The 15,287-nt window shown below is 41.7% G+C and overlaps 1 protein-coding gene across 2 annotated transcripts in view; it reads left to right on the top strand.

Annotated features, from left to right (window-relative positions):
- Nucleotides 1–10,130, top strand: part of rasa4 (RAS p21 protein activator 4) — an 80,321-nt gene extending 70,191 nt beyond the window's left edge. Inside the window, exons 14-21 of one of the 2 annotated variants that reach the window (XM_064982133.1) lie at nt 1,300–1,437; nt 1,627–1,771; nt 5,421–5,593; nt 6,144–6,281; nt 6,848–6,983; nt 7,622–7,742; nt 8,050–8,108; nt 8,753–10,130. In XM_064982133.1, the coding sequence (XP_064838205.1) occupies nt 1,300–1,437; nt 1,627–1,771; nt 5,421–5,593; nt 6,144–6,281; nt 6,848–6,983; nt 7,622–7,742; nt 8,050–8,108; nt 8,753–8,880 (1,038 nt within the window). In that variant the 3' untranslated portion in view covers nt 8,881–10,130. Of the gene's footprint in view, nt 1–1,299; nt 1,438–1,626; nt 1,772–5,420; nt 5,594–6,143; nt 6,282–6,847; nt 6,984–7,621; nt 7,743–8,049; nt 8,109–8,752 lie in introns of those variants that run through there. The other variant, XM_064982134.1, reaches the window with a different exon arrangement.
- Nucleotides 10,131–15,287: the final 5,157 nt, after the last annotated feature.

Below are 15,287 nucleotides of genomic sequence, written 5' to 3'. Positions count from 1 at the left end.
GCTAGCTTAGCATTTTGAGTAGCATTTAGCACGCAACATTTTCACAAAAACCAGATAACCAAATAAATAAAATCATTTACCTTTGAAGAGCTTCGGATGTTTTCAATGAGGAGACTCTCAGTTACATAGCAAATGTTCAGTTTTTCCTGAAAGAATCTTTGTGTAGGAGAAATCGCTCCGTTTTGTACATCACATTTGGCTACCAAAAAACCGAAAATTCAGTCACCAACAACGTCAAACTTTTTCCGAATTAACTCCATAATATCGACCAAAACATGGCAAACGTTGTTTGGAATCAATCCTCAAGGTGTTTTTTCACATATCTCTTCATTGATATATCGTTCGTGGAAGCCTGCTTTCTTCTTTGAATTCCATAGAAAAATACTTGCAGCTGACTTTTGCGCACCAATTTCGGCGCAGGACACCGGGCGGACACCTGGTAAATGTGGTCTCTTATGGTCAATCTTCCAATGATATGCCTACAAATACGTCACAATGCTGCAGACACCTTGGGGAAACGACAGAAAGGGCAGGCTCATTCCTCTCGCATTCACAGCCATATAAGGAGACAATGGAAAACGGAGCCTCAAAAATCCTGCTGATTTCCTGGGTGCCGTTTCATCTTGGTTTTGCCTGTAGCTCACGTTCTAGGGCACGCACAGAGAATATCTTTGCAGTTCTGGAAACGTCAGAGTGTTTTCTTTCCAAAGCTATCAATTATATGCATAGTCGAGCATCTTTTTGTGACAAAATATTGCGCTTAAAATGGGCACGTCTTTTTATCCAAAAATGATATAGCGCCCCTAGAGTTTCAAGAGGTTAACTGCTCAACACAAAATAACCGCATGTGCGCAGTCCTCAGAAATAATTTGGGGAAAATGAGGACTATTATGCTGTAATGTTCTTCTGAAACAGACTACATTTCATGTTTCTTTAGACCTATCTAAAATATATAATGGATTTATTGTGATGGTGTAGGCTATATTAAATGGATTTGACTTATGAAAATGTAGATGTGCTGAAGGTTCAAATCAGTAGTTTGTAGGCAATGCGTGGAATCCAGGAGATGCTAAATGTGTTTGTTAATTACCTGCAAATTACAGTAAAACAGCCAGTTATTTGCATGACAATCACTGGTTGATTGCCACAGCCCTAATCCCATCCTTGAAGGGATTACTCATTTTTTTTAAATGTTGGTTTATTTTCGATACCTTGGATGTTGAAATCAAAATTAAGCTTAAATGATAATGATAACTCCCCCACTCAGTGTAATCTCTGTTGTGTGGCCTGTGTTTGCAGAAGGTCAAATTTATAGCCGTGACCAGTTTCCTGTGTCTGCGCTTCATCTCTCCGGCTATCATGTCCCCCAAGCTTTTCCACCTCCGGGAGAAACATGCGGACGCCCGCACCAGTCGCACACTGCTGCTACTGGCTAAGGTAGGCACAAAATGGTGGTGCGGCATACTGCTGCTACTCGCTAAGGTAGGCACAAAATGGTGGTGCTATGCACTGCTGCTACTGGCTACTGTAGGCACAAAATTGTGGATTTAGTTCCCGGTTGCCCTCTGTGTTAGAAATATACTTTGTGGTACAACTCTTCTTCTCCCATCGGCCATACCCCTACAGGCCATTCAGACCATTGGTAACCTGGACACTCTGACCTGCTGCTCCAAAGAGCCCTGGATGGTGCCACTGCAGCCAGCCATCCAGCTGGGTATCACCCAGCTCAAAGACTTCATCAGTAGACTGGTCAGCTGTGACAACTCTGAAGGTAAACACTATAACATACACTATATGACCAAAAGTATGTGGACACCTGCTCGTTGAACATCTCATTCCAAAATCATGGGCATTCATATGGAGTTGGTCCCCACTTTGCTGCAATAACAAGCATTTCACTACACACGCAATAACATCTGCTAAATATGTGTATGTGACCAATAACATTTTTTTATTTGATAAAAGACTCCACTCTTCTGGGAAGGTTTCCACTAGACATGGAACATTGCTGCAGGGACTTGCTTTCATTCAGCCACGAGCATTAGTGTGGTCGGGAACTGATGTTGGGCGATTAGGCCTGGCTTGCACTCCAATTCATCCCAAAGGTGTTCGTAGGGGTTGAGGTCAGGGCTCTGTGCAGGCCAGTCAAGTTCTTCCACACCAATCTCGACAAACAACTTCTGTATGTACCTCACTTTGTGCATGGGGGCATTGTCATGCTGAAACAGGAAATGGCATTCCCCAAACTGTTGCCACGAAGTTGGAAACATAGAATCATCTAGAATGTAATTGTATGCTGTAGCGATAAGTTTTCCCTTCACTGGAACTAAGGGGCCTAGCCCGAACCATAAAAACAGCCCCAGACCATTATTCCTCCTCCACCAAACTTTACAGTGGACACTATGCATTTGAGCACATAGCGCTCTCCTGGTCTGGCATCCGCCAAACCCAGAATTATGCCTGCCAGATGGTGAAGTGTGATTCATTACTCCAGAGAAGGCATTTCCACTGCTCCAGAGTCCAATGGCGGCGAGCGTTACACCACTCCAGCCAACGTTTGGCATTGCGCATGATGATCTTAGGCTTGTGTGCTGCTGCTCGGCCATGGAAACCCATTTCATGCAGCTCCTGACAAAACATTATTGCACTAATGTTGCTTCCAGAGGCAGTTTGGAACTCGGTAGTTAGTGTTGCAACCGAGGACAGACGATTTGTACGAGCTTCAGCACTCTGCTGTCCTGTTCTGTGAGCTTGTGTGGCCTACCACTTTGTGGCTGAGCCATTGTTGCTCCTAGACGTTTCCACTTCACAATAACAGCACTTAAGTTGACCGGGGCAACTCAAGCAGGGCAGAAATTTGACGAACTGACTTGTTGGAAAGGTGGCATTCTTTGATGGTGCCACGTTAAGTCACTGAGCTCTTCAGTAAGGCTGTTGTATTGCAAATGTTTGTCTATGGAGATTGCATGGCTGTGTGCTTGATTTTATACAGGTGTGGCTGAAATGGTCGAATCCACTAATTTGAAGGGATGTACATATGCAGGACCAGTCAAAAGTTTGAACACACCTACTCCTTCCAGGGTTTTTCTTTATTTGTAAGATTTTCTACATTGTAGAATAATAGTGAAGACATCAAAATTATAAAATAACGCCAAAAAAGTGTGAAACAAATCAAAATATATTTGAGATTCTTCAAGGTAGCCACCCCTTGCCTTGATGACAGCTTTGCGCACTCTTGGCATTCTCTCAACCAGCATCATGAGGTAGTCACCTGAAATGCATTTAAATTAACAGGTGTGCCTTGTTAAAAGTTAGTTTGTGGAATCAGTTGTTGTTACAAGGTAGGGGTGTTATACAGAAGATAGCCCTATTTGCTTAAAGACCAAGTCCAAATTATGGCAAGAACAGCTCAAATAAGCAAAAAGAAATGACAGTCCATCATTACTTTACTTTAAGACATGAAGGGCAGTCAATCCGGGAAAATTTCAAGAATTTTGAAAGTTTCTTCAAGTGCAGTCGCAAAAACCATCAAGCGCTATGATGAAACTGACTTTCATGAGGACTGCCTCAGGAAAGGAAGACCCAGAGTTACCTCTGCTGCAGAGGATAAGTTCATTAATTACCAGCCTCAAATTGCAGCCCAAATAAATGCTTCACAGAGTTCAAGTAACAGACACATCTCAACATCAACTGTTCAGAGGAGACTGCATGAATTAGGCCTTCATGGTCGTATTGCTGCAAAGAAACCACTAGTAAATGACACAAATAAGAAGAGACTTACTTGGGCCAAGAAACATGGGCAATGGGCATGAGACCGGTGGAAATCTGTCCTTTGGTCTGATTAGTCCAAATTTGAGATTTTTGGTTCCAACCACCGTATCTTTGTGCGATGCAGAGTCGGTGAATGGATGATCTCCACATATGTGGTTCCCACCATGAAGCATGGAGGAGGAGGTGCTATGGTGTGGGGGTGCTTTTCTGCAGCGATATGCCATTCCATCTGGTTTGGGCTGAGTGGGACTATCATTTTGTTTTTCAACAGGACAATGAACCAAAACACTTCCAGGGTGTGTAAGGGCTATTTGGCCAAGAAGGAGAGTGATGGATAAGATGACCTGGTCTCCACAATCACCTGACCTCAACCGAATTGAGATGGTTTGGGATGACTTGGACCGCAGAGTGAAGGAAAAGCAGCCAACATAAGCTCAGAATAAGTGGGAACTCCTTCAAGACTGTTGGAAAAGCATTCCAGGTGAAGCTGGTTGAAAGAAAGCCAAGTGTGCAAAGCTGTCAAGGCAAAGGGTGGCTTTTGAAGAATTTCAAATCTAAAATATATTTTGATTTAACACTTTTGTTTACTACATGATTTACTACTCCCTCAAAACTGACATCTGTGGCATTCTGTTGTGACAAAACTGCACATTTTAGAGTGCCCTTTTGTTGTCCCCAGCAGAAGGTGCACCTGTGTAATGATCATGTTGTTTAATCAGCTTGTTGATATACCACACCTGTCAGGTGGATGGATTACCTTGACAAATGAGAAATGCTCACTAACAGGGATGTAAATAAATTGGTTCAACATTTTAGAGAAATTAGCTTTTTGTGCATATGGAAAATATCTGGAATCTTTTATTTCAGGTCATGAAACATGTGACCAACACTACATGGTGTGTTTTTTTTTAAATATTTTTGTTCAGTATAATTCAGCTATCTTTTTAGATAGTAGAGATCAAATCAAACCGTATGTTACCTTTTAGGGTTGCTAAGATGTTAGCAATGCTAGCTGTGTGTGATTTCCTATGGACTGGCACTGCTGTGTGTTTAGGGATGCTAAATCAATCATTCAAATGTATTTATAAAGCCCTTCTTACATCAGTTGATGTCACAAAGTGCTGTACGGAAACCCAGCCTAAAACCCCAAACAGCAAGCAATGCAGGTGTAGAAGCACGGTGGCTAGGAAAAACTCCCTAGAAAGGCCAGAACCTAGGAAGTAGCTTAGAGAGGAACCAGGCTATGAGGGGTGGCTTTCCTCTACTGGCTGTGCTGGGTGGAGATTATAACAGAACACAAGTTCTGCTTACAAAGTAGTTTGCCTTATATGCTAGCTGTGATTCCCTATGAGCCACCCATGTGGGTGGGGCTTGGTCTACATAAATTTTAAAAAATTCACAAAATCTCTGACTGAGGCCGATACGTAAGCTTATTAAAGATCAGTGATACTATCAAGAGCAATGTGCTGTTTCCTTTTTAATTCATCTGATTCCCTATGGGCTGACATGACTCTGCTGTGTGTTCCAGACCTAGAGCTATAGTAGCGGTTATGTCAAACGCTACTGTTATGTTTAGGGATGCTAAGATTTTAGCCATGCTAGCTAGTTGTGAGTGTTTCCCTATGGCTTGACACTACTGTGTATTCCAGACCTGGGCCTGCAGCAGAGGATGAGTCTCCAGTGTGGCTCCATGGAGAAGGAGGGCTTCATTCTCCTACACAGGACCAAGGACAAGAGCATGCTGATGACATCACCTTTTAAGAAGTACTACGTCACCCTCAACAAAGACACCCTGTCCTACGCCCGGACCCAGCACTCCAAGGTGAGTGCCTTCTCAGCTTGAGAAGATCACCTGTTGTAGTTAAAGTCAATCATTGACATTTATTGATATTGTAGACTTTTTTTATTGGAGAATTTCTGTTTCAGCCTGTTATCGTCCTTTTGCTTTATAATGAACATTACCCAGGAATTTGTTTCCAGGCGTCCAATGGCAGCTAGTACAAGGCTCTTAAGTGAAAAACGCTACATGAAACACAATCTCTCCCACATCCCCTGTTGTCTTCCCACTATCATGGAGGAATTTATTTCATTACTGTATTCTTGTCTTATTGTCTATTTCTGTGCCTGTGTTGTATGTCTGAAACACCACTGTCGTATAGTCATTCTAGCCTTGTCCGAGATCTGTTTGTGCTCTTGCCAACTCCGTTGCTGTCTTTGTCCAGCCATACATGATATTTGTCATGGTTTGCATGAACATGAGTGACGAGGGGTTGGCATGATAGCACAAACAGACTGGAATTCGGGCAGTAGTAATTCTAAGGTAAGGTGACAGATGGTTAAATTGAATTAAATTGTTTTCCCTGCTATCCCAGAAGAGGTCCTTCATCTCCCTTCCCAGAATCCGAGCAGTGGAGAAGGTGGAGGAGAAGAGCTTTGGCAGTGCCAACGTCATGCAGATCATCTCCAGCCGAGACAACGGCCTGGTGGAGAAATTGTACCTGGACTGTAAGGTCAGCTTCTTCACAAGACCCCCAAAGCAGATAACACCCTATTCCCTATATTGAACACTACATTTGACCCAGGCCAGCATTGGGCTATGGTCAAAAGTAGTGCACTATATAGGGAATAGGGTAGCCATGCAGAGTTAAGAAACATCAATACAGTATACATAATGTAACACATGCAAGATGAACACTTAACTATCACACAACCCATACCACATAGCACTGGTGCCGGTCACTGTTAGTACAGTACCTGTATTCAACAAGAGTCTCAGAGTAGGAGTCCTGATCGAGGCTCAGGTCTGACCTATCCATGTAGTCTTATTCATTATGATTTAAAAGGCAGAAATTATCCTACTCTGAGGCACTTTATGAATACGGGCCGAGATTTGAGTTATGGGATTAATAAAAATTAATTGATGATGATGATGATAATAATTAGAAATGATTGGACTTTTTTTAGACACCCAAAGCACTTTACATATTGTAGTAAGCGGGATGCTCACCTCATCCACCACCAATGTGTAGCACCCAGTTGGGTCTCTACCCCCTCTCTTTATCTCTTTGCCCTGTAGAGTGTGAATGAGCTGAATCAGTGGCTCTCGGCCCTGAGAAAAGCTTGCAGCCACAACACAGACACTATGAGCTCCTACCACCCAGGGATATACAAAGGAGATCGATGGAGCTGCTGCCACCAGAAGGACAAAGCAGGTACCACAGGTTGGCGTGTCTGCCATGCAATGCTATACAATGCTATAATAGATCAGATAAGAGTGGGCTATAGATCCAGAATCTCCTCATTTGCAGCGCATCAAAATTAGCCTAAATATAGGCTACTATTCATGTGTATTTCACACTGTTTTGGTAAAATGCTTGGATGGGATGTCAACCCCAATATATGTTCATGTCACATTTGCATTTTACATTAAGTCATTTAGCAGATGCTGTTATTCAGAGTGAATTACAGGAGCAATTAGGGTTAAGTGCCTTGGTAAAGGGCATATTGACAGGGATTCAAACCAGCAACCTTTTGGTTACTGGCCAAACGCTCTTAACCACTAGGCTATCACCTCTTACCACCCACAGTGCAATCACCCATGGTCTGCGTTCCATTGATCTCTTACTGTATGAATACAGTACAAGGTTTTAGCCCTATTCTAACACACCTGGTTCAGAAAATCGAACTCCAGATGATAAGTTAAATCAGGTGTGTTGGAGTAGGTCTGGAACAAAATTCTGTGCACATAGTAGTGCTCACAGAGGTGGTTTGGCCACTCCAGTGGCAAGTGCTGGACAGGAGGTTAATAATGTTTATGGGGTTGAGTCAATAGCTGCTCTTGTCTGTCCAGACCCAGGATGTGACAAGACCAAACACGGGGTGACGTTACAGGAGTGGTACGATCCCCTCGACCCAGATCTGGAATCCCAGCTCATCTATCGACACCTTATTGGAGTCCGACAAGCTATGAGGTACAGTTCAAAACCTATTGGAGAAACCTATATCCCCCTTGTTTGTTCTCACAGACAGAACTGAGTTCAAATTGTATGTTTTCTTCCAAATACTTAGCTGCGCTTGATCAAGCTTGTCTCGCGCAATGGATCCAATGGAATAGTCCCAAAATTGCAATCCCCACCCATCTGGCTCAATCAATTGCTCAAAGTATTTGAAAGAAAGCAAATACTATTTGAACCCAAGTCTGTTCAGATGCATTGCAAGTTCCTGTGTTTTGGTACTGTAGGCTGATGCACATTTTACGTTTGATTGTTTTTCTTTCAGGAAAAAATACCAAGAGATGATCAAGCCAGAAGAAGAGGATGACAGGGAGACTTTGGAAGGTAGGGTTCTTGAAGCTTTTTTCTTTTCATAAAGATACTGTAACAATATACAATATATAATCAAGATAATGGTTATTATTCTTTTGAATGAATGTCATTTAAAAAAAAATATTGTAAAGAAAGACAAAAGCCTCTTCTATGGCTCGTCTTTCTTTACAATCAAAAAAATGTAATGATATGGCCTCTTATACCCTTGTATGCCTTCCTAGAAGAGGGCACACGATTGTCATGGTTAACTAGAATGTTTTATATACTGCACTGTTTTAACTTAGTAAAAAAAAAAGCCAAATTTATAACCTTGTCGCCGCGGGTATTTGAACCTAGCTAGGCTACCTACCACCCTATAGTTTAAAGGTAGAGTCAGCAATCGACAAAGTGAACAACAATATCGGGTTGATTTCTGCAACAACTAAGAGCATTGAAGTGTGAGGCTAAACATCTCTGCTGTTTCTGGTCCTGCAGATTTCAGGTAATAGCTTTTGAAGCTTACCCGTGCACATGTGTGTATACGAGTGCATCGTGTTCATTTGCGGTGATGCTCGTGCAACGTCATATCGCTGAGTCTAAAGTGTGTTTTGAAAGATGTGTGTCTGTATTTCTGTGCTGGTTGGTCCCATTCTGTTATCTGACCTCTCATGTCCCAGGTGAGAAGAAGCTGGACGGGGTCACAAGGTTGTTCAGTGTCCTACAGGACCTGCAGAACTCCCACACTGCAGTGGAGGAGGAGGAGAGGTTAAAGAATAGGAACTTTCTCCTGGAGCTGCAAACGTAACATAATGTCAATGCAACAGGCAGTTCTCAGGCCTAGTGTCCAAAATGGCACCCTAATTCCCTCTATAGTGCACTACTTGTGACAAGGGCACATAGGGTAATTGCGCTATAAAGGGACAAAGCCCTAGTCTCAATGTTATTATTTTTACTCAGCTCTTGACATTTAATTAATTTTGACTTCTTCTTGTCAAGAAAACTTGTATGGAACATCAGTGAAGACATTTTGGTCATTACACCATGTTCATCATAAACTTCTTCTTGTAGATGAGTTGTGTTGGGCGATGTTCTGCTCTTCATATTGACTTCATAGGTCTACTAGCAACATCCCTTTAAGAAGCACTGATGGGGACTGGATTTGATTATGTGTTTGAGGTTCAACCCCCCCATACATAGTGCAGATGTAAAGATTATGAATGTATGGTCAATATTACCATTGGAAATTTTAACATGATATGTTATCAAAGGGGTTTATACTGTACATGCATAATGCAGCGACACTAAAGAGTCGATTGAGACCAAGAGCAGTATCGCTGAAGTATTTGTAAAAGGATCAGCCTATTGAAAGCATATCAACTGATGGCAACAGTGACATTCTGAATATCAATAGAGGAGCTCTCTCTCCATGAGGGTGCATCTTCTTTTTCTGGGGTTGTTTATTAATTTCTTTGTTAAGAGTGATTGAATTGATCATACACCATTGTCACAGGAGTTTAATTTATTGTCAGAAAATTGAACGTTTTTTTTGTCTTTCTTGTGAAACTGTTCCCAAATCTTTCTTACAGGCTTTTAATGCCATGGGCTACATCTGTGTTTTGTTGTTGTGTGTTCTATGTGCCATTTCAAAGTGGCTATGTGCTTGAAATACTGTAAAGAACAAACTGGCGCAACAGTGTTAACGTTGTCAAGATCTAATGTAAACAGACTTTTGACATGCACAAATAATTTACAGACGAGGAGAGAAATGCATACCAAAATACATTGTTTATGTATAAAATATAATAATGCATGTGTTAAGTGAGAATGAATGGACAGACCCCTGAAAGATTAGTCTCATACGTTCTCAGAAATGTGTTGTGGAATATATTGTAAATCCTTTGTTGCCATTCAGTGTAAATTCTAACCTTTTTATGTGTGTGTGTTATTTTAAATATTGTAAATTTTTATATATTGAGCATTTGAGTTTGCATTTTCTGTCTGTTTTGCCATGTAAAATGTTCAACCATTAAAATAGGTTATTGTTATTAACCACTAGGTGGCTCAGTTTCATTTGTTTACTTGTGAAGTGCTATACAGCCATGTTAAACTGTAGGCTGACGTTGCCTCTAGACACTGATCGTGGGTCAGCTTAGCATTTTAACCAATAATGGTTAATGTTATGATTGGGGGAAGAGAAGCTGATCCTTGGTGAAACTTTAACCCGGAGCTGGACGGTACAGGGTACTTAATAATATATACCATTTAGCAGACACTTGATCCAACCAGCTTATTTATGAGTGCATACATCTTTTACGTATGGGTGGTCCAGGGAATCAAACCCACTATACTTGTGTTGCAAGCGCCATGCTCTACCAACTGTGCTACAGAGGACCGGAGGACTTTCTGCAGTATCTACCTCCCATGTGGCATATGAGTACATTTGTTTTCATATAGCACCTGCAAGTACAGTTTGAAATTGATAAATGTAATTCAAACCAGCTAGAAAAGTAGACCTAAACATTGAACACCAATATGGTGCTGGCTTGGATAGTGACTGTGTGGATATACTGTAGATAACCATATAGAATATTGTCTATTTACAAACCAAATGCATTAATTTAAGATTTAATCAAGTGCAATGTATATTAGATTCTAACAATTTCAAATGTTTTGCATGTGACCAGAGCACATGCTTAATTGTATTATTAACAGCAAGTGTATTATTTTTAGCCTTACTGCTATTAGCACATACAAATGCATAGGATCACTGATTCATTATGGAACTACATATGGTCCCCCCCAAAGAAAATCTAAAGGAAGTTTGTTCTGAAGTGTCTGTTCTATATATTCTTTTTGTACATAATTTAACCCCTTATTTTTCGCACTAAGTCTAAACCCTGTCAGTTAAGTATGTATGAGTATGTGAGAAGTCATAGAGTGTGCATAGAGTCAGTGCAACAAAACAGGAGTCGATGCAAATAGTTTGGGTAGCCTTTTGATTAGCCTTTTGATCAGCAGTCTTTTGGCTTGGAGATAAGCTGTTCAGGATATTTGTGTTGTCACAGACTTGGTGTACTGGTAATGATTGCCGTGCTCAAGCACAGTCTGACATTTTTTTAGGGCCTTCCTCTGACACCGCCTGGTATAGAGGTTCTGGATGGCAGGGAGTTCTTGAAGCTCTCGACCCGCTCCACTACAGCCCCGTTGATGTGAATGGAGGTGTGCCCAGCCAGTCCTTTTACCTGTACTCCATGATCAGATCATTTGTCTTGCTGACGTCGAGGGAGATGTTGTTGTCCTGGCACCACACTGCCATGTCTCTGACGACCTCCCTATAAGCTGTTTCATCGTCGTCAGTGATCAGGCCTGTTTCATCAGAAATCAAAACGATGGTGTTGGAGTCGTGCATGGCCACGCAGTCAAGGGTGAACAGGGAGTACGTGAGGGGACTAATTATGCACCCCTGATGGGCCCCCGTGTTGAGGGTCAGCGTGGTAGAAAATGTTGTTGCCTACCCTCACCACCTGGGGGTGGCCCATCAGGAAATCCAGGATCCGGTTGCAGAGGGAGGTGTGCAATCGCAGGGTCCTTGGCTTAGTGAAGAGCTTGGAGGGCACTATGCTGTTGAACGCTGAGCTATAATCAATGAACAGTATTCTCACTGTGTTCCTTTTGTCCAGGTGGGGAATTTCAATGTGGAGTGCAATAGAGTTTGCATCATCTGTGGATCTGTTGGGGTGGTATGCGAATCGGAGCGGGTTCAGGGTGTCTGAGATAATGGTGTTGATGTGAGCCATGACCAGCCTTTCAAAGGATTTCATGGCTAAAGATGTGAGTGCTATAGTCATTTAGACAGCTTACTTTGGCATTCTTGGACACAGGGACGATAGTGGTCTGCTTGAAACATGTAGGTATTAAAAACTGTGTCAGGGAGAGGTTGAAAATGTCAGTGAAGACACTTGCCAGTTGGTCAGTGCATGCTTTGTGTACACGTCTTGGTAATCCGTCTGGCCCTGCGGCCTTGTGAATGTTAACCTGTTTAAAAGTTTTACTCATATCGGCTATGGAGAGCATGGTAACACAGTCATCAGTAACAGCTGGTTCTTTCATGAATGGTTCAGAATTGCTTGCCTCGTAGAGAGCATAGAAGGAATTTAGATCCTCTGGTTGGCTCACGTCACTGGGCGGCTCGCGGCTGGGTTTCCCTTTATGATCCATGGTAGCTTGCAAGCCCTGCCACATCCAATGAGCGTCAGAGCCGGCACAGTAGGGCATAATCTTAGTCCTGTTTCGAAGCTTTGCCTGTTTGATGGCTCATCAGCGGGCATAGGGAATTTCTTATAAGAGTCCGGATTTGTGTCCCGCTCCTTGAAAGCAGCAGCTTTAGGTCAGTGTGGATGTTGCATGTATGCCATGGCTTCTGGTTGGGAAATAAGTACGGTCACTGTAGGGACGACGTCGTCAATGCACTATAGTCAAAGGCTTAAAAAAGCCATTGACTATTGTGGTAATGCCAACGGATGAATCCCGGGAACATATTCCAGTCTCTGCTAACGAAACAATCCTGTAGCTCAGCATCCACTTCATCAGACCACTTCCCTATTGAGCGCATCACTGGTACATCCTTTTTGAGTTTTTGCTTGTAAGCAGGAATCAGGAGGATAGAGTTATGGTCAGATTTTCCAAATTAATGGCAAGTGTGAGCTTTGTGTGAGTCTGTGTGTTGTATTTTTTTTGCATCTAGTGGAACAGGTGATATTCTGGTAGAGGATTTCAGTTTTCCTGCATTAAAATCACTGGACACCAGAAAAGCCACCTGCGTGAGCATTTTCTTGCTTGTTTATGGCCCTATACAGCTCATTGAGTGCGGTCTTAGTGCCAGCATGGGTTTGTGGTGGTAAATAGACAGCTACGAAAAATATAGATGAAAACCTTTGGTAAATAATATGTCCTACAGCTTATCCTGAGGTATTTTAACTCAGGCGAGCAGAACCTTGAGACTTTCTTAATATTAGAGATTGAGCACAAGCTGTTGTTAACAAAAGGACACACCACCCCTTGAGTTTACTCAACGCTGTTGTTCTGTCCTGCCGATGTATAGAAAATTCAGCTAGATTTATATTTTCCATGTCCTTGTTCAGCCACAACTTGGAGAAACATAGGATATTACAGTTCTTCAGATCACGTTGATGGGATAGTCTTGAACGGAGCCTGTCCAGTTCATTCTCCAGTGATTGCACTTTAGCCAATAGAATGGAGGACAGAGGTGGCCTATCCACTCGCCAACATTGTCTCATCCCGCACACCGGCCTCTATAAAGCTGACGCTTCATTTTTCGAGATCCGGGGATTTGGGCCTGGTCCGGGATGAACAGTATGTCCTTCGCCACCGACTCAATGAATTAGAAATCCTTATCCATATTGAGGTTAGTGATCGGTGTTCTGATGTCCAGAAGCTCTTTCCAGTCATAGGAAACGATGGCGGAAACATTATGTACAAAAAAAAGTTCAGATCCGTGAAAATAAATAAATAATAGCACAATTGGTCAGGAGACCACTGCAACTTCCTCCAGTGCTATTCTCATGATATGCAATGTGTAAACACAGTACCGAGCAGCCAACCTGCTTGCACCAACTCCATACAAACCCCATCTCCCCTCAATGAATTTCATTAATCAATTCATTACAAGTACAGTAGCAATACAATACAGTCAATTAAGGTATTTTACTAAATGTTATTTTACTGTGTCATTACACAGTACTTATTTTGATGTTGTGTACTGCAATATGAAATACAGTAACTTACCACTAGCTGCCTGTAAATTACTGTCAAATTCACAGAAACCCCTTCATATTGGAAGTCTTCAGCTCATACAGAAAGAATTCACTTCCTGTTGTGGCCTCAAACCTCTCAAGCAGAGGGAGGGTCTTGCCGGTGCTGACGCACCCTCAAGAATAGACCTAGCACACCCATGAAATAATGTATTAGTACATTCATATGTACACCATAGACGGCAAGCACCCCTACGCAACTACCAAGCAAAACTATTCCTGGTGACGTCACTGATTTTACAAAATATCACAATCGTTTATGCCACAACCAAACTTTGGATAGGTTATCCACTTTCTACTTTTGTAAATTTGTAGTGCATGTTCTATTCATTACAAAAAATATTTTCTATCAATAATGTAGCTTTATCAATGGGAAAATGTATTTGGATATTTTTATCCATAAGCTTTATTCATAATTTTGGTTATCAGCTATAAGTCAATTTGTTTTCACTCAGAACAGGGGTTTAAATTAGTCAGACATTTTCATATGCAAGAGTAATCTAGGTTGCAATTATTTCAATGTTTCCCAATTCTCATTAATTTGGAACTAAGACCTTTAGATTTTTCCACAGACAAGTATAGGGGAGTCTACACAATCAATGATATGGATTGGAATATGGATTTAGCTCAATTTACATCTGATAAACTTTGAATTTGAGGAGAACTACCCGTTTGACCTGCTACATTCATCATTCACCACCGCTAAGCCAAGGTTAATTTGTAGACCAAACATTACTAACCATGAGGCATCACTTCAACAAGATCTTTGGCCCATAATTGCACTACCAGCTTTGTCAATTGCATTTGTTATAAGCATGCAATAGGGCTAACCTCATCCTTGACATTCAGGGCAACTGTGAAGATTTGACGCTGACAAATTGCCTCAGTCTATCCAAAGTTGTGCCACAGGCAGCCATTGAGATGCCTGAGGGAATGATTGTTGTGTGCTTTAAGGGGTATTGTTGAAATTTGATGGACCAGTGCACATTACATTTATGACACAAAATCACGTTACATTAGTAACTTATTGAGAGTTGTTGAAATGTCTCTGAATATTATTTTTTTCTTTTACCATGAATATGACAAAATATAGGCAAGGGCAAGGTTTTCCTAATACAAATATGTGTATATACAGTCATTGGGTTTTAGCCTGCATGGTAGTATACCATTAGTTAGTGTTGTTACAATGTTATTACATCGTCAGTTTATTATCTCTGTTTATTTGAAAATCCTTTAACGTGTGCATTGCAAAAAAGTGAGAACTGTATGTAAGTCGTATTAGGGGCACTAAGCTATTGCAAAGTGGGAACTAATTTATGATGCGAGGGCATTCCATGGATTTCCAGGAATGATAACTCATTCGCAGTGATTCAGCACCGGA

The sequence above is a fragment of the Oncorhynchus masou genome, chromosome 12 (assembly GCF_036934945.1).
Source record: "Oncorhynchus masou masou isolate Uvic2021 chromosome 12, UVic_Omas_1.1, whole genome shotgun sequence".
Taxonomy (NCBI): domain Eukaryota; kingdom Metazoa; phylum Chordata; class Actinopteri; order Salmoniformes; family Salmonidae; genus Oncorhynchus; species Oncorhynchus masou.
The sequence above is the reverse complement of the archived record's forward strand: the minus strand, read 5'-3'. Positions and strand labels throughout refer to the sequence as shown.